The sequence below is a fragment of the Corythoichthys intestinalis genome, chromosome 9 (genome assembly GCF_030265065.1).
Source record: "Corythoichthys intestinalis isolate RoL2023-P3 chromosome 9, ASM3026506v1, whole genome shotgun sequence".
NCBI lineage: Eukaryota > Metazoa > Chordata > Actinopteri > Syngnathiformes > Syngnathidae > Corythoichthys > Corythoichthys intestinalis.
In genome coordinates, this window is record NC_080403.1 from 16,025,178 (window position 1) to 16,045,077 (window position 19,900).

Consider the following 19,900-nt stretch of genomic DNA (forward strand, 5'->3'; position numbering starts at 1 on the left):
TTATTTTTATTTTTATTTTTTTTAAATAATTTATTTGTCTGGCGCGGGGCGGCCCGACCCAACCGTGAATGCTTAACATTTTGGCCCCGATCCGTTCGGGTTCGGGCACAAGATCTAACCTCTAAGAGATAGGACATAACATAACAATGGCTGAAGCGGAGAAAGAGGGAGCAAGAAAGATTCTTGATGCACCTAAGACATTGAAAGCTGACATCTGGAGACATTTTGGCTTCTATGAGGTTGGTGGGAAACTTGACCAGAGTTATGCAGTGTGTAAAAAAATGAAACATGACAATAATAATACAAATGGGGAAACCAAATCCATTGCATCACCGGAATTGCGCAGGGAAGATTTTTGAACGTACTAATATATTTTAAAATGCGCTGAATCGATTCGGCTTGTTGCCCGCATCGAATCGAATCGTCCATGCCCCGCATCGGGATGCATCGCCGCATCGATTATTGTTGACACCACTAGTATCCACAGTATTTTTACACGAGTGACTTCCAGCCCGATCCTAGCTACCGGTAGTAGTATTGACGCAGGAGGGTCGTGTCTCACGTCAAATAATAAACTCTGCCATTCTTTTCGCGTGCGTCGTGTCGAGCCGCTTCTGGGACCCGTCTAACACGCGGCCGCACTGCGACTGGTGTGCATTGGCTGATTGACTTTGACGCCCGCGTTTCACTGCATTCTCGCGGCGGCCACCACATTGTTGCGCCGTTGACGTTTCTGGGTTATACTGTCCTACCGTGTTGGTCCTCATTATAGTAGAGAGGACGGAGTCAATATAATCTACACAAAGAAACTGTAACCCGATCGACTCACAGCCTCGAAAAGTAAGGGTCACATTACGTCAGGAACTCATTCGGTATGCCTCCGTTCCGAACCGAGCACCACGTGCCGAAACGGTTCAATACAAATACATGTACCGTTACACCCTTAATCAGTACATTACAGAAAATAATTTACTTTATCACAATATGCTAATTTTTTTAGAAGGAATTTCAGCTTAAAAGAAAAAATGACAATGATTTTATTTGAAATAAGATAACTTGTGGTGGAGGCAGCAGTCACATATTGCTACCTCGCAGTACAAAACCTAACAGCAGTCCATATATAGGTTTATCCTTGCATTATTACACGACAAAAGTTTAGGGTTTAGTGCTCGATAGAAGCACTTTAAGACATTTTTTTATCATTGTTTTTTTTTTTTTTTCAATTTTTGTAACATGATGACTGTTTTACTACACTATATTTTTTGTATATTGCGGAAAACACTCAGGTGACTTGTTCTGCTCTGAGACACCCAATTTGGCCAAATTTCAAAATTGTCCTATATGCTTGTGTGATACATCATTGGAAAGCTTAAAATCTCAATTTTCTGGGGGAAGAAAAATTTTGAACATGAGGGCATTTATAAAAAAAAAAAAGTGTTTAACCCTGACTCGAGGTAATTTCAAGGAGACATTATCGCATACTTACCGTATTTCGGTCCAAAAACTCTGTGTAGCATGTAGGGCTGCAGCTATCGAATATTTTAGTAATCGAGTAATCGACTGAAAATTCTATCGATTAATCGAGTAATCGGATAAAACAAATATATTTTTGGGTGAAGAGCAATTATAAATATATATGAGAAAACAAGACATTTCATCTAATCTTGAACCTTTTTCAGTCAATCAATGTCTTTATTTTCAATGTATATTGTTGAAAACAGCCAACAATTGCATCTCAGATGTAACTAAAATTTAAAAAAAAAAAAGACTAATTCACTGCTTTCACTCAAAAAACCTTTAGATCTTATTAAAAAAAAAAAATATATATATATATACCTAAAAATGCCGTTACGCTTGATAACACACATAACTTAAAAGTTAGATTTTTTTCCCCACGTGTTTCCATTGAATTTCTATTTGTGACAAGCCATTTTTAAGTTCTAGTTAAGTTTTAAGTTAGTCTAAACTGTAAGTCCTGATAGGATTTTGAGTTTTTGCAGTGTTCAAAATAAATGTATGATACAGGCTTTATTGGAGCACGTTAGGGACCAGTGCTACTTGGTGTTTTATCCAGCAATGACTACTGAGCTAAAATTGATAGTTAGCATTATTAAGTTTTTATTTTACACCCTCATCACTCCACATCGCTATGTTATGTTAAAGCCTGTATGTAAGACACGTTAGCCAAGCATCGACAGTGGTCATAATTAATAGAAACCTAGCCCTTCGCGGGGCTAACGTTACGTTAATCTTATTTATTAGCGCTTAGCGCTCTTTATTAGCGCATAGCGCTCTACTGCTTTAAGATGGCGCCTGTTTACTACCGCTACCCAGACGCGGCCGAGTCTGTCATTCGCATCTAGTTCAACATACATTTGATCTCTATGAGACTAATTAGACACTACCTGCTACCAACTAGCATCGTGCGGGCTAGTATTTAGCAACGTCGGCGTCGTTTGTAGCGGCTGTCGACTGCAGTAAAAAAAATTTCTCCTCTTCTTCTTCCTCTACGTAAGTGACATGAGCGCGTCCCGCATTAAAAGTAGTCCGAGCAAAACGTGATGCTTAGAGCTGTCAAAATAAACGATTACTCGAGGTAAATAAAGCTACTTGGATCAGTTTTTAAACTCGAGTTACTCGAGTTGCTCGAGTATTCGTTTCAGCTCTAGTAGCATGTCTCACCGAGTGTCAAGGCACAGCTGTGAATGGGCACAGCCGGACTTTTTAGGGATTTTATGGGTGAAGCATGGTAATATAACAAGGGTTGCAATGTAGAAATCACAGACATCAAGGAGTCGTCAAGATTTTCTTTTTCAAATATTTATCCTTTTATCAATTTTTCTTTGTTTCGATCATCTAAAATATTGGCGAAAATGCGACAGTAACAAAAAAAATACAATTAAGTGATGGTTATGGGGTAGATATCTGTGACCTATTTAGAGACACTATTTTTTTCAATGTGACATAATTTTTTTTTTTAAAGTTATGCGAGTGAATTTTATAAATTCTTTTTTTTTTTTTTTTTTTTTTTTTTTTGGGTTTGTTTTTTAAAATACTGAATATTAGAAATCAATTAATGATTCCAAGCTAAAAAATTTTCGAAGCATTTCGAAACATTTCGAAGAATAAATATAATTACTTACCTTCTTTTTATGGCTGGGTTGAAACAAAAGCTTTTGCGTGGTGTCTGCAAACGGGGGTCTCCAGGGTAAAACAGACAAATTAAAAACAGTAAAATAAAAGTAAAAAAACAAAGTAAAAAACAGCTTAATGCGCCATGAAACTGCTATGGCAGCGTATACATAGACATGTTGTTCTATCAAACAACAGTTCTTTTGGCGTAAAATAAAGCAGTTTATTTTAGAGAGGAGTGCAAAAGCAGAAAGTGCTATTTCAGCCTTGTCTATGTTTTCTGCCGTATATTAGTATAATTTTATTGAAATTATAAAAAAATGTGGTGTAAATACAAGTTTTCACAAATGCGTTTTTAAAAAGGAGTGGACGCGTATTTTTGCTTTCAGATCTCTAAAGAGACGCACACGTTCCAAGACATCATGAAGTGTTACCGCAGCCAACCTCAAGCTAGCAGCCATGTGAGGCCACGCCTACCTGCCCGTCTGGCCCGCCTTTGCCCGTTGCTACGGCTACACGGATTTGCTGGGTTTGTCTGCAGGTGTACCGCAGCGTCCTCTTGCAGCGTTCTCCCGGGCGGCGGGATGTGTCATCCTCGGACGACATCATGGAGGCGGAGCCCACGGAAAGCCAGGAAGAACGCGGCGACCTCATTCAATTTTATAACAACGTCTACGTGCTGAAGATGAAAAGCTACGCCTTGAGATACGCCTCATTTGATAACAGAGTATGTGCTATTCTTTAGTGTACTTCATGTAGGTTTTTGCTCATTTCAAATCTTGCAGGAAATGCACAGCTTCCCCACGCAATTTCTCCAGAAGTTGCATTTTCCAGTCAATGTTACCTTTAATCAGAAAAAATTGTAAATCCAATTTTTGGTGAAAAAAAAAATATTTTTGACATTTCAGGCCGTATCGACTTATATTCTTTTTCTGTTTTTGCCTTTAGACAGACGCTCCACCACTTTCTCCGTTCCCATCGGTGCGTTGCCACCCTCCTTCTCCCCGCCGCGTGTCTCAGCGCCATTCCTTGTACGTGTCCCCGCACAAAGGGTCCGCGGGAGGACCCGCGCCACACGCCTTCACCTATCGCTTCAACAGCAGCCCGTCGAAGGTAACCCATTTAAATTCATTAGAAGAATAATCCTCTGCTTTCATTGACAACAAAAAAATCAGACAATATGGTGATAATATATACTGGATCATACTTTTGTTTTTGTTCTTGAGAAAGTCCTTTTCTGACCTTTGAACTGATGACCCCAAATTTAATCATCTCATCTGTTTCATGTCACAAACATATCCTGCATGTTTAATAATAATACCTTTAGTTGTTCTTGAGGTATTGAGGAATTCTTTTCTGATCTTTGACCCCAAAATTTCATCACACATAGACTTCGCTATCAGTTGTCGGGGCTCGGGGACAATCCGGGGGCCTATTTCCCAAAAATAAAATTCATTTTTTTCAAAACCAAAGCCGTTAGCGACGTAAAACCAAAACAGGCACGTCCCTTAGCCATATATATGAGTCTCCATGAGCAGCGACATAAAAAATTTTAAAGTCATTTCCTAATAAAATCCTGATTGTTTTTATACAAGTATAACAAAACTTTAAATGGCTATAAAATTCTCAAATGTTACGCTAGATGCACAAAAATCACCAAATACAGAGATAATTACGTATATTTTCAGGATCAATAGCAATTCTTATCATATAATGTAGCAACTTAAATTTTATTAAAATTAAGTGCAAGTTTTTAATAGCTGATAAATCACTGTTTTCACATCGTTTTCAAATCGTTTTAATTTTACTCAACAATAGCAAAATTTGCATTTTCTATATACAATCACAACTTATTTAGGTTGAATTACAAAATACAAAATACAACATGGCATGAATTATTGAATCGCGAAATTTCTATAGATATAAACGTAAAACAGATTCTAGATTCTTGGTTAAAAGCAAAAAACGGGCTGTTATCGTTCATTTTAAGTAAATATTTCAAGCAAAAATTACGGTATTGTGTAATCCAACATGGCGGCCGTCACAAAACAAAGAGCTTTTTAAGTCAAAATTCTTGTAAATAAATGCTTAAATCATGGAATCTCTATAGATATGAACGTAAAACAGTCTATATTGGTGGTTAAAAGCGGAAAACGGGCAGTTATGGTTCATTTTACGCAAATATTTCAAGCAAAAATTACGGTAATGTGTCATCCAACATGGCGGCTTTCACAAAACAGTTTTTTAAGTTGAAAATGTTTGTAAATAAATGCTTAAATCTCATAATTTCTATAGATATGAGCATAAAGCAGTCTAGATTCTTGGTTAAAAGAAAAAAACAGGCATTTATCATTCATTTTATGTAAATATTTCAAGCAAAAGTTACGGGATTGTGTAATCCAACATGACGGCTGTCACAAGACAAAGAGCTTTTTACTTGACAATTCTTGTAAATAAATGCTTAAATCGCGGAATTTCTATAGATATGAACGTAATACAGTCTGGATTCTTGGTTAAAATAAAAAAACGGGCAGTTATCATTCATTTTACATAATATTTCAAGCCAAAATTAGACTAATTTTATCCATTGATTTAAAAAAAAAAAAAAAAAAAAAAAAACGCGTTTCAAAGTGCCTGCATGGTACTATTAAATATAATAATTATGTTGAATCTTCGACCAAATCACTCTTGAGACACTCCTGCCTGCTTGTATGCAGAAAAAAACGTCCTATTTCCACATTTCTGGAGGAAAGGTGGAACGCAGCATGTGTTCGAGTTTAGCACAGTGAAAGCCTACTGAACGTTCTGCCTGTGTCGACCCCCTAAGGGAAGGTGTGGCGCAATGTCTGTGGGAGCTGTCCTATCAATTGATGCAGTCCATGCATCACCTTTTCCGATTATTACTTCAAACATATCCTGCATGTTTCAGAATAATCTCTTTATCAGTTCTTGATTCATTTGGAAATTCCTTTTCCGATCTCTGTGGCCTTTGACCTCATGACCCCCAAATTTCTTTGCTTCTTTTGTTCTCAATGTATATAACAAAGGTCTCCAGCAAGTTTGATAATAATCTCTTTATTCACAGTTGTTTCATCGGAAAATTCCTTTTCTGACCTTTTTGACCTCATGACCCCAAAATATAGTCACCTCTTCTGTTTTGCACACAAAAAAAAACACAACCAACAAAAGTGAACCAAGTACATCATCTCCGCTTCTTTATGTTTCACCTAGGGCGAAGGTAATTAATATGAACTAGTATAGCACTCGGAAAAGCGCGATTGCACCATTTTGAGGTCAACAAACATTCATTGCGCATCAAAGTAGTTGTGGATTGACTTGCTCACCAATTAGCCGTTGATAGTTACGGCCCTAATGTGGACCCTCTTTTTGGCTCAGGAGCTGTCTGACATAAACCGCATGCTGCGTCAGGGCTGCAATGGGCGCAAGCGCGCGCTAACCGCAGAGGGCCAGCCCGCTGCCGCCACACCGCCGTGCCACTCCCCCAGCAAGCGAGCCTGCCCCGACGGCGGCGGCGCCGACATTCTCTTCAAACGGCTGCAGGACGTCGTGTCGGAACGACAGAGCCACTGACACGATTGCTACGCTAGCTTTTAAACCCTTCGTGCCTCAAGTTACATTTAACATATTTGCATCAAAAAAAGCATTGGGGCAATACATAAGTATATGAAAATATAGTGTTAATACAAAAATGCTTATTATAGAAAATTGGAAAAATTAAAGCCACAAATTATAAAATCAGTAATAAATTCATCAAAAAAATTAAGTTAATATTTTTTTAAAGACATCGATGAAAAATAAAAAAATTCATTAAAAAGAAGTTGAAATAATATTAAAAATTCGTTCATTCATTTTTTAACTCCTTGCCTGCCGTTGACCAGGATAGATGTCTTTGTTTTCTTGTCTTTTCTATTTTATTATAGATGTCCAGTTCATCCAAAGTGTGAAGAATGACTCACGTTTCATTGGCGCTAAGCGTCCAATCCATTTTGACTGGTTTACTCCCTGTCAAAGTTGATAAGATTCTAGTGCCGTCAATGGCAGCCCTTGAGTTTTATAAACAAAATAAAACAGGTGTTTTAAACATAAATTATTTTTTTAATCCATTTTCTATTTTATTTATTTTTTAATTTGTATTTTTGTTAAGAATTTTCCAATTTTTAGTTGTATTTTTCAATATTATTTTATTTCTATTTTATATGTACTTATTTCCCCAATGCTTTTTGTTGTATATGTAGATGTTCAATGTAAATTCAGGCATCGCAGGGTTAACACAATGGAATCCATTCACTGCCATTGATGCCAATAGACGTCAATTTGTTCTGTGCGCCCGCAATGCTAACAGTTAGCATGCTTACAAGCCTTTGTCAAAAGTTTTTTAACATTTTTTTTTTAGGTTTTGAGTGATTATTTAATTGTCATTGTTTGTGTGGAACTTTTACGTTGGCTTGGGAAAAGCCATTTAAAAAAAAAAAAAAAATTCAAGTAATAATGATAAAATACATTGTTCTATTATCCAATCTGCACATTAAAAATACTTTGATTCTTTTGACTGGGGCTTACTTAAAAGAAAAAGGTTATTTGGATTTGTCTCAAACTGTCAAGTTACAGCAGTGGTATTAAACTGCTGATCCATGAGCCAGATGTGGCCACCACATGATTTTGTGAGGCCTGCGAAAATCACTTGGTACAAAATTTAAGTTTTTCATAGTCCAAAAACTGGAGAATATTAACTTTATAGCTTTAACGAAACAAAAAAAAACCTCGTTTTTTTTTTTTTTTTTTTTTTTTTTTTTAAATTAAATTCAAAAATACATATTCCAAATAACATGATAAGAAATATTGAAAATATTCATATGCGATGATTAAGGGGGGGTGGGGGGGGGGGGTCATAGCCCCCTGGTGGCCAAAAATGTCATTGCATCTAATTGACTTTCCAGTATATGAATTTAAAATTAAGACTTTGCCAGTAAAATGTCTATAAAAGTTGTAAAGCAATAAAACAAACAGCAAAAATGAATGAAATGACCAAAAAAAAAAATTATTATGGGTAAAAAAAAATTTGGGAACGGATCAAATGACTAGCACCTTAGAGACGGTCATTTGCTTTGCTTGGCCAAAACCACCTGAGGACAGAAGAAACAAGATGGATATACTTTTTTTTTTTTTTCCTAATCTAAGCGACAACAACTACTGAGCGAGAACCAAGGTTTGAAGATGTAAACCATGAAACGCCGGAGAGCACCGCCAAAATGGTGAGCGGATTTTCAGTTTGTCCCACTAAAGACTCTAATCGTACAACAGAGCCAATACCGAGCTTACCATATTCAATGGACAACGTCCTTGGCCAAAAGCATAGCTGTCCTAAGCAGCCTTATTTAGAATTCTCTTAAAAAATGACGGAACACAAAAAAAAAAACGCTCATTTTCAATGTATAAATATTCCTGGCTGCAATATTCAGTCAAAAAGGATGCCGTCAACTGTTTTGCATGCCACCATTTTCAAACTCACCACGGTGAAGATTTGTTTCGCAAGGGTGTGAGTGACTGGGAAAAACTTGGCATTAAATTGGATATCTCTGTGGAACAAGAATCGGCATCTACTTCTCCACAGAAAAATGCGTGCTCATGCACACACACATAGCTGAGATACCTGTTTTTGCGACATGGGCTAAACTACTAACCAAGCATATATCTTGAAAGTTAATGTTATTGCTGACACTGCGTTTCGGGGTCATCAACATGTTTTGCCAGGCTAAGTCAAACTCTGCCTATGCATATATTTTTCCCACCTATATTTTTTCTGGTTGGGGGGGGGGGGGGTAAAATATTAGATTAGGATAGGGATGTCAAACTGGCAGCCCATAGGCCATATACAGGCCGCCACATTTTGTTTGGCCTGTGAAAGTAAATCATGTGCATCAACTTCATGTTTTGTTTTGTTTTGTTTTTAATGTACATTTTCGCTAGTCCAAGGATTAGTAGCTAGAATAATACTGCCCCCCTTTGTTGTTCATTAAAAATTTAAAAGATGAATATATAAATACATTTTTAAAAAAATTTAAAAAATCATACAAAAATTTTTTTTTTTACAGTTTTCTTGAAGGGAAATAAAGGGTGAGGGGGGACTAGAGCAGCAGTTTTGAAACTGGTGACCCAATGTCTAATTTATTAAAGGGGGGAAGACTGGCTCATGTTGAGTGCCATTGACGGCAACAGACGCCCAAAAATTTTACAGAGCGGGGTGAATGTTCATTCGTCTCTAAGTCTAAATCACTGATCCCCTACCACCGGGCCGCAGAGAAATAAGAAATAATTTGTTAATGACTGCAATTTGGCCTGTGACTCTTGACACATCATTATCCTGGTCTAATCTATAGACTAATACGAGTAAAGCTTTGTGTAGGTCGCCATCTAGTGGTTGGCCGCAATTACTGGTGTTTGCACACCTACAGCAGCCCAGTGCCAGTCAATGCAAACAGTAAGCTTAGCTGCTGTTGGTTGTGTGCTGCGGGCGGCAACGTCTTTGGACAGCTTTTTGTATGGGGAAAAGGCCACCTGCTGAGCCAGAAGAGGAGCCTACAACCAAGTCCATTCTGCATGATGTGTTGCTAAAAGCTAGAAAATGAGGCAAGAAAATGCACGAATGCACTGAACGCATCATACCTCATGGCGAACCGTTTTGCTAAAGCCAAGAAACCTCATTATGCTTACGACCACGGATATTTGCCGTCAAGTTTTAGGAAAGGCCGCTGTTAAAAAAAAAAAAAGGTTGATTCAGTGTATGGTTAGTGACATTTTCCCTGCACTTAATATTCATTTTTAACCCATCATGTTATTTTATATTTACTGTCATTTTCTGCCACACATTGCCGGTCCGTGAAAAAAAAGGCCCACACCGAACTGGACCATGGTGCAAAAAAGGTTGGTGACCACTGGTCTGAATGGATTGCACATATAGCGCTGTCAATGGCAGCCAATGAGTTGAAAACTTTAATATGTGGAATTCCTAAAAGACTTGATAAAATGCGATCAATTTGGAGTTCTGACACTAATTAGATGAGGCACGTTTGAGGCGGCTGCACGCTGGCCAGCAGCAGGTGTCGGTGGGTGCCGTCATCTCCTCCAGGCTGTCTCGGTCCTCGTCGCCGACAGGCGTTCGGGGGCACGTCGGCTGCGTGGACTCCACGCACCATAATGCCACTGGAACCTGACGAACACACACACGAAAAAATTATTTTCGTACCATCCATCCACTTTCTGGGCACACCATACAGCCCGCAGTCTTTGACCGTTCCAACTTCCAAACATTCCCAAAAAATTAAGTGACGCATGTTCACCGCTAACCTTCATGGTTGCGCTACAAAAAAACAAACACTTTTTTGGGGGGAGTTAAAAAAAAAAAGCCCCTTTCATACTGAGGACCAGAAGTACAAAAATTAAATTTAAAACAATATATATATTTCTATTTTAATATTTATTAAAGTTCACTATTTCCATTTGTATTCAAACATACAGTAAATTTCACCATTTGTTCATGAGTCAATATTGAACTATTTGGGTTTTAATGATATTTGATCATATTTGCACTCCTGGTCCTCCATACATTTGGTCCAATTGCAAAAAATATAAAATCTTAAAATGCTACTCGCCCTACTGTTTTTGTCTAATTCACATTATTCACACATTTACAAAATGACAAAATCAAAGCCCACAAATGTTAACAGCAGGTTTTGGGGGGCAAAAAAATGCTCTGCCAGTTTTTGACAAAATTTCCCATACATTTCCAGTGCCTCAGTTCATTACCAATGACACAACAACCACAAAAACTTCATTACTTTGACAAAAACTACATTGAATTGCCCCAAAATGCACAGGAAGTGACCCTGAAATGTCCCAAAATGCACGGGAAGTGACCCAAAATCAATGAGAAGTATCCTGTAAATGCTCCCAAATCAAAAGAAAGCTCCTGCAAATGCCTCAAAGTGACCTGAAACAATAGGAAATAACCTGTAAAAACCGTATCGGCCAGAATATAAAACGGCCCTGATTATAAGACAACCCCTCTTTTTCAAGACTCAAGTTTGAAAAAAGACTTTATGAACACCAAATTATTTTTTATACAGAAAATAATTACAGTACATCTGAAACAAATGATTATAACAATATATTTGAGAGCAAAAGCATGTTATTTTCCCTCATTCAAATCTTAATACCTGAACATTTAAATATGTAAACTAAAGTGCAATCACATTCGTAAATGAATGGCTTTTGGTTTTTGAAATGTAAATAAACCAATCTATTGTGATTAAAAAAACAAAATTGCAATAACTGCATTAACCATCAAAGTGAAGTCTAACTCTAACTGAAGTCTTGAAACAAATCTGAATAAGGAAAAACATTGCAATAAAATAATGCAAACTGGTTAAACTAAAAAGAGTAGCTGAGATCTGTCATGACAGAACATCGCTTCAATAATATCTGGCGCCATCTAATCCAATGGGTATAATGTCTAGACCGTAAATATAAGACAACCCCCTCTTTTTCAGTGTCATTTCAATGCAAAAAAACACCGTCTTATATTCGGGCCAATATGGTAATGGAAGGTGACCCAAAACCAACAAGAAGTCTTGGAATTTTGCTCAGAAATGAACAGGAAGTGCGAGTGCTGGCAGCGAATCCGTGTGCTGCCACCCTTCCACTTCAAATGGATTGGATGTCTTTCAGTGATAAACTCATTGAATGCCAGAGGGCGCTCTCACCCGAGCGTGCATGATGCTCAGCACATCCTCCAATGCGTGGAGATGTCTCTGAAGCCCCACCTCCTGCAGACCGTTGGAGGACGGGGTCGCCCGAAGCGAGGCGGCGGTGCCCGCGATGCCCGCAACGCCGTCCACGCATCCCGTGTTGATCAAGGCGCGTCGGTCCTTCAGCCGTTCCAGCGGAAAACGTCCTGCCAGCTCATCGGCCTTCCGCAGGTCAGAGAGGAAGTTCTCTAAGGCGGACAGGAAGTGGACCCACAGGCGTTCCACGGCCGGACGTTCCTCCTGGGCCGCTTTGCCAAGGAGACGCGGTAGGCGGCGCGACAGACCTGGACACATCAGACAAGGTCGGTTGATGTTGGCAGGATGCCCGACGGTGAGCGAGCCAGTTACCGTCACAGAGGAGCCGCGCCAGTGTACCGTCGCGCTCCATCTCGTGGCGCACGAAACCACTGTCAGCCGAGCTTCCCAGCGACGCCACCAACTGCCGGAAACTACAAGTCACCCTCACCAGTGTCTGGAAACAGGAAGTCACCCGCTCCAGCGCCTCCTGGTCGTTGTCGCAGCTCTCGCTCATGACGCTGCTGAAGAAAGGCGTCTGAAACAGGAGGGACACACCACCTGAGGAAGAATGGACAACCAATGATAATACCACTTTTTTCCTCAAAATATACAAATATATATGTTTTCTTTAAGATTTACACATTTGCAGACGAGCCCTGGGAGCATCTGCTCTGCAGTCTCTCTGGAACCCACTTAGGCGACACCAGACCATCTCACGCAAGACAAAGTTCCCGTTTTACAACTCCGCCGTACTCCCCATCCTGCTTTATGGCTCAGAAACATGGTCATTTAATGACACTAGCTGCTTTGATAGCAGGGCTCTCAGAACCCTCCAGAACATCAGCTGGCCCCAAAGAGTTTCCAAGGGCTTAGAGCCCACACCTGCCAGCCCTGGGCATCTTCTTTGGTTGCACAAAGCCACACCAGCTGGTTTGGCCGTGTCCTTGGTCTACCTCCAGACCATCCTACATAGGGATGGGAATTGATACGATTTTTACGATTCCCTTATCGATATTGCTTAACGATTCGATTCTCTTATTGATTCTAATTTGGGGAAAAAGAAGAATAAACGTTTTGATTAGCATCGAGTATGTTTAATCAGAAGTCACAACCATACAAACTCACAACGAGGTCAAAAGAGGCCCAAAGTCTCAATGTTAACAGTGGAAAGAAGTGGCAAATACTCAAGAATGTGTAACATTTTACTGAAACATTTTTCTAATAGAATTTTTTTTTTTTTAAATGGTACATATTGACATATAGGTCGTTGTTGTGCCTTCAGCAATATTTGTTCAAGTGTATTATTTACCATTAGCCTATATTGAAATGCATGCCTTTTAGTTTTTAGTGTGCTTTCACGCTCTAGTGGGGGCGCCCTTGCGCTTTCCCATGCGAAGAACGCGCTCACGTGAAGAAGAGCGCGCTTACACGTGAAGAAGAAGTGCAGCTACACAGCATCCAAGCGAGTTAGTGAGAGAGGGAAACACTGCTACGAGCCTACTTTCTTTGTTAAAGGGGATGTAGCGCCCTGGGAAAATTTTGATATTCCATCATTTATCCATAAACGCATGCCTTTTGTATTCATATCATGCCACTTCGTGTAATTACACACAAGAAAATGAGAGAAATTTGGCTCGATTGTCAAGCTAAAACGACCGGCGCCCGAGATCTGGCAGATTGTGTGCGTGACGTCACGTCAAGTGAAGAGAGTGCCACCGGCCACTAGGGGGGCAGCGCCTGTCTGCATCAATATAATTCCTTCTAGTGTGGGGAGAATTAGGGGTGTTTTGAGCTGTTTATGCTGATGCATTGTGTTCGTCCTGCACATATTCCAGGTTCCCTCATGAAGAAACACCGCTCGTTGTCAATAAAAGAGAATTCAGAGTTGGCAGTGAGGGCTGTTTCTTCAACAAGAAAAAGGCTCAGTGCTTTAATACTGAATGGCGGCGATGATGGCAGACAATTTCGTTTCTAGTTTCAGCGACGAATCCGACGTAGAAGGACGTAACGAATGTTCATCTAATGGTGACGAGGAGAGTTGCAAAGCTTTAATCGGTGTTATAGGTGACCAATTTGAGCCCAAACGAACGCCAATGCAGCGTAATGAAACGGTCATTGAGGGGAGCAATGACACTGATGAAACATCGGCAGCAGATCGTGTGGGAAACACCAATGATTTGTTTAGCATTTCTTTTTGTGAAGCTGATACACCGTGACTGCAAAATAAAGGAATGCATAGAATAATTATAATTTATTGCGCTATCATAGCTTTTCGCTCTGCCAACAGACACAAATATGAACGGGATCAGAGGATTTGTTCTATATATTTTACGAACGATCATTTATACATGTGTCGAGTCCTGTATCCAAAGGCGTGACATTTTTTTTTATTAATTATAAAAGAGTACTCACTCTGGCCATTTCAAGCTTGGCTGCTCCCTTCTTTGCGTAGCTTTAGCCTCCTTTAGCAGTCATCGTCTCTCTCTTGATATCTCGGGACATTTAGGTGGCTGTGCATCTATGGTCGGCACCGCATCTCCTTTGAGCAGCAATCTTTTAGCAAAACCCGATTTCTCTTGTCCATAGTTCGAGAAGCTTTCAGTTGGAAAATGCGCACCACAGAAAAGCGTGCCGGAGGCTGTGTCTAGAAAATTAGCCCTCTTTGCACGGACGAACTTTACCCATTTTCTGTGTAGTCCAGCTTTTTTTTTCGCGTTCAGGAACTCATGGATACTATATTCCGATAAACAACTATTTGTACACCACATAGCACAGCAGTTTTGAACCATTGTTGTGATGTTTTGGTCAAACAAACCCCAACGCTACTCTCTCGTCGTTAAAAAACAATGGCACCTAGCTCCGCCTCGACTTTCAATCACTTGTCGTGACGTCGCCGCCCCATTCGGCTGTTTCCGGAACACTTTCGGTAGTGTTCGTCATTTTCGATCTATTTTCGATAATTGCTCATTAATGTGATTGATTTTTTTGTTAACTTTATCAATATTTGTTATCTTGGCGCATAACGGTTCTATTGATGTCTCACACCCCCTTTGCCGAAACATCCCCTTTAATGTTTGTAAAATACTACGCCTGTATTTATCAGCTTTTGTGTTGTTGTTGTTGTGTGTTTCCACTCGCAATCGGACACTTAAATCCAGTTGTGTAGTGGTTTGAACGATGTGCTAATGCTAGCGAACGCATGCTTACCGTTTGGGTTATTACTGTATTAGCAGCTAATCATCGCTGATTTATGTTGATGCGAACCTGTTTGTTATTGGGGATGAAATTGATTTGTTTCATTTTTATTTTTACTTTCACTTACAGCTGAAACGAATACTCGACCAACTCGAGTAACTCGAGTTTAAAAACTGATCCGAGTAATTTTATTCACCTCGAGTAATCGTTTATTTTGACAGCTCTAAGCATCACCTTTTGCTCGGACTACTTTTAATGCGGGACAACGCGCTGATGTCATGTGCGTAAAGGATGAAGCACAAAAAAAAAAAAAAAAAACTTACTGAAGCCGACAGCCGCTACAAACGACGCCGACGTTGCTAAATACTAGCCCGCACGATGCTACGTTGGTAGCAGGTAGCGTCTGATGAGTCTCATAGAGATCACATGTATATTGAACCTGATGCGAAATGACAGACTCGGTCGCATCTGGGCAGCGTTAGTAAACAGCCGCCATCTTAAATCAGTAGAGCACTAAGCGCTAATAAAGAGTGCTAAGCGCTAATAAATAAGATTAACGTTACTGTCACTCGCTTAAGTAACGTTAGCCCTGCGGAGGGCTAGGTTTCTATTAATTATGACCACTTTCGATGCGTGGCTAACGTGTCTTACATACAGGCTTTAACATAACATAGCGTTGTGGAGTGATGAGGGTGTAAAATAAAAACTCAATAATGCTAACTATCAATTTTAGCTCAGTAGTCATTGCTGGATAAAACACCAAGTAGCACTGGTCCCTAATGTGCTCCAATACAGCCTGTATCATACATTTATTTTGAACACTGCAAAAACTCAAAATCCTATCAGGACTTAGTTTAGACTAACTTAAAACTTAACTAGAACTTAAAAATGACTTGACACAAATAGAAATTCAGTTGAAACACATGGGAAAAAATCCTAACTTTTAAGTGATGTGTGTTATCATGCGTAACGGCATTTTTATATATATATATATATATTTTTTTTTTTAATAAGATCTAAAGGTTTTTGGAGTGAAAGCAGTGAATTAGTCTTTTTTTATTCTAGTTACATCTGAGATGCAATTGTTGGCTGTTTTCAACAATATACATCGAAAATAAAGACAATGATTGACTGAAAATGGTTCAATATTAGATGAAATGTCTTGTTTTCTCATGTATATTTATAATTGCTCTTCACCTAAAAATATATTTGTTTTATCCGATTACTCGATTAATTGATAGAATTTTCAGTCGAATACTCGATTACTAAAATATTCGATATCTGCAGCCCTAGTTTCACTCTTCAAGTGATGGTTGAATAAAGTCAACAAATTATACCAACGTCTTCTGCATCGTAATTTGGGAGTTTAGCTAGCTGCATAGCCAGGACTGAGTCTTAGCGTCTCGGTGAGGACAGTACAGTCGTATTCCCTCTCGATGCCAAGTCGCTTTGTTGTAATTTTTCCTCGTGAAGTGAAGACACACTTTCGAGCGTTTGAACCTACGTGCTGTCATTTGTTATGTTTACGGATGCAATGCTCGTGTTAAACCATTGTAACCTTTCATTTTCACTCTCTTTCCGGTCTGGACAACAAGACATGTCACCTGATGACACAATACGCGTCTTTAGGAATCGTTAAAGGGATCGTTAAGGCTTTTTCATTGTGATGTCGAGGCCTCGATACACTAGGAACCGGTTCGGCATTGGAATCCGATTTCGATTCCCATCCCTAATCCTACACGAGCCATCCTCCAGTTTGACCCAAAGGCCACAGGCTGAGGACGACCACGAGGAAAGCCCCGCACGCGATGGCTCGACGTCGTTGAGGGCGACCTCCAACAACACGGAACGGCCATAGTGGATGCAGAGCAGCTGGCACAAGATCAACAGCATTGGAAAAACCTGGTTCATACGGTCAGGTAAACGATGGGATGGGACGCCCTGACCCTCGCTGGAGCACTAATGAAATGAATACTCGATTGATCAGGCAGCCAAAATCGCTGCACATTAAATTCATGGTTCAAAGCAAAACTTGGCGAGAGGAGAATAGTCTTCATCGTGGCCAGAGAGCAGCAAAAGTCACAGCCTAAACCAACAGCCGGGCTCCTCATCTCAGCACTGGACTGGGGGCTACAAGTGGACTTGGGCAAGCAGCTCAAGTTTCCATTCCACGTCACAACAATGTCTTTGAGGCCAGACATCGTGCTTACAGTTGTATCCACAAGCCATGTACTCATAATAGACCTGACAGTTCCTTGGGAGGATCGCATAGAGAAGGCAAAAGACCATAAGCGGTCAAAGTACCAGGAGCGAGTTGAACAATGCCCATGAGGAGGCTGGAAGGCACGCTGTTAGCCCTTTGAAGTTGGGTGTAGGGGCCGCCTTGCTGGCGGCTCACTGTGCAAGGTGTTCACTTGCCATCTCAGGTGCAGAGAAGAGGAAAGCCATCAAGGCCACCATGGAAGCAGCAGAGAAAGCCTCTAGATGACTCTGGATCAGGAGGCGCAATGCTACTGGGACAACCCTGACAGGGTCACTTGAGGGAGGGGTTGTGATGCTAAGAAACCTGAAACCCCCGATGATCACCGAGGCACATCACTGAAGATGTGTCCCAGTGAATCCTAGGATGTATCTCACTTATTGTAAAGTTTGGTGTTACCTCGACATACAATCGCATGACCATATGATCTTTTCGACATCCGACGTAAAATTGACTCTCCATTTGTCTCGACATTTGACGACATGCTCGAAATATGACGATTTATGATAGCGTCGCAAGTTCAGTGTTTTCCCGCAAGACAAACGCACTGCGGATTTTCTAGTAAGAGAAATCACCTTGGTCCCAAGAAAGTTAGTGCAAGTGGTGAAAAAAGGAATAAGGTGATGCTTACCATTGAAATTACAGTAAGAAGGTAATGATTGAAAAATATGAGCGTGGTGTGCGTGTGAATGAAGCGGCTCGACAATATGGCCGGAGTTTGTCTAATGTCCTCAAGCAGATGTATTCTCCTCTTATCACAAGTCACTATAAGTTAAGGTAATGTAGAAATATATTTCATTTAATCACAATAATCACACGTGAAAAATGCCACTTACTTTTCTAACATATTCACACAGGCCCCTTTTGTCTTCTTACCAGTGTATGTAATGTGATCAGGGCAGGGGGTTGTACATTCCAAGGAAGAGACCCTCCCCAGTCAGAAGGGAGGAAAAAGGCTATGCAAGGGGAGGCTGGGGGCACTTTTTCTTTGTCTCCTGGTACCAGTAATGTCTTGTCTTTTCTGTTTGTCTGTATTTACGTGTAAATTCTTTGTTCTTTTTTATTCCTGAATTCTATGTCATCATCTCCTGTTTGTTATAACAATAAAACAACCTGTAACAAGGATAAATCGACTCTTTTCCTTCAGTAACAATAAAAACGTTTTTTTAATTTCCGATTTATTATTATTGTCAATTTTTACATTATTTATTTCCGAACTTGTGCAACGCAACACGGCTACTGTCCGCTGTAGCCGATGCCAACAACAACATTAAAAGAGAAAGTAAAAACTTTGCTCAATGTCAAAGTCAGAGGTGGGTAGTAACACGTTACATTTACTTGGGTAACTTTTTGAGAAAAAATTACCTAAAAGAGTAGTTTTACCACGCAATACTTTTTACATTTACGTGAGTATATTTGTGAAGAAACACTACTCTTATTCCATTACTTTGGGCTACGCTATAGTTGTTACATTTTTCCTCTTTATTCTACATAGTGACCTTATTTTTGCCAGAGATGCCAACATGGGTTGTCTCAGTTTCACCAATGAGATGTCGCAACAAGAACCACATGACTCCAATCAGAGGTAACAATGTTTTTTCTCCACTAGAGGGCACCCATGCTCTTTGGATGGGTGATGTTTCATTTTTCTCGTTTGAATTCCATGATTTTGGTGTATTTCTTTGGCCTAATATGATCATTTAATAGTTTATAGTACAGTATAATATAGATGAAGTTGGGCTCAGAAAAAAATATAACATTATTTTAGAAAATCAGAAATTGTAAGCAGTTAGTGTTACTCTTTACTTGAGTATTCTCTTAAACGAATACTTTTTTGCTTGTACTTGAGTAAATTTTTGGATGACTACTTTTACTTGAGTAACATTATTTCGAAGTAACGCTACCCACCTCTGGTCAAAGCGTTAACAGAAGTCCAATCCATTTGAAGTGGGAAGGATCGGGTACATCGCTGCCTCCCGTACTTAAAATAGGTTGGACCTCTATCAGCGATAAACTGCGGACCTTTTATCGCCTCTGCCAGCATGGCCTCAGGGCAACCATGTTGGTTGAGGCAGGGTTCCCTGCAAAGTCAATGTATTGACATTAAAATACGGTCAATCGATTTTTATTGTACTAATATCAACGCATCTGCTATTTACTCATTGGTTAATGTTGTTAGACGTCCAATCCGAAGTGTGCGGGCTGGCATTTCAGCATCTCTGTCCAACATCCACTTCAAAACACAATTCAAATAAGGCAAAAAAATATCCTAATAAAATACCAGATGAAAATTTTGAAAAAATTAAATAGAACACAGAAACTGTTTTTTCAACAGTTTTACGATGCAAACGTACCTAGTTTTGTCCGTCGAGCCGCTTCTTTTTCTAAGTCGTCTTCTGTCCTTGGCGTCTCCGGGGCGCCGAGTTGTCCTGACGACATTAACGAGCATCTGCCGCCCGCAAGTCGTGGC

General features: G+C 39.8%; 2 protein-coding genes across 3 annotated transcripts in view; one reads left to right on the top strand and one right to left on the bottom strand.

Annotated features, from left to right (window-relative positions):
• Positions 1-7,699, top strand: part of rbl1 (retinoblastoma-like 1 (p107)) — a 44,125-nt gene extending 36,426 nt beyond the window's left edge. For both annotated transcript variants that reach the window (XM_057846490.1, XM_057846491.1), the window contains exons 17-20: positions 3,522-3,593; positions 3,674-3,859; positions 4,081-4,245; positions 6,529-7,699. In XM_057846490.1, coding sequence (XP_057702473.1) covers positions 3,522-3,593; positions 3,674-3,859; positions 4,081-4,245; positions 6,529-6,723 — 618 coding nt within the window. In that variant the 3' untranslated portion in view covers positions 6,724-7,699. The remainder of the gene's footprint in view (positions 1-3,521; positions 3,594-3,673; positions 3,860-4,080; positions 4,246-6,528) is intronic.
• Positions 7,700-10,201: 2,502 nt separating this feature from the next.
• Positions 10,202-19,879, bottom strand: zgc:109913 (regulator of G-protein signaling 9-binding protein). Its single transcript, XM_057845597.1, has 4 exons — positions 19,785-19,879; positions 12,424-12,533; positions 11,913-12,241; positions 10,202-10,360 (listed from the first exon to the last, which is right to left on the bottom strand). The coding sequence occupies exons 1-4, from the start codon at positions 19,877-19,879 to the stop codon at positions 10,202-10,204; spliced, it is 693 nt and encodes a 230-aa protein (XP_057701580.1).
• Positions 19,880-19,900: the final 21 nt, after the last annotated feature.

Coding starts and splice junctions, on each gene's coding strand:
- zgc:109913 (XM_057845597.1), bottom strand. CDS start 19,879: ATGCTCGTTAATGTCGTCAGGACAACTCGGCGCCCCGGAGACGCCAAG. Junction 12,242..12,423: donor CTTCCTGTTTCCAGACACTG/GTGAGGGTGACT, acceptor TGATGTGTCCAG/GTCTGTCGCGCCGCCTACCG. Junction 10,361..11,912: donor TGAGCATCATGCACGCTCGG/GTGAGAGCGCCC, acceptor TGTGTTCGTCAG/GTTCCAGTGGCATTATGGTG.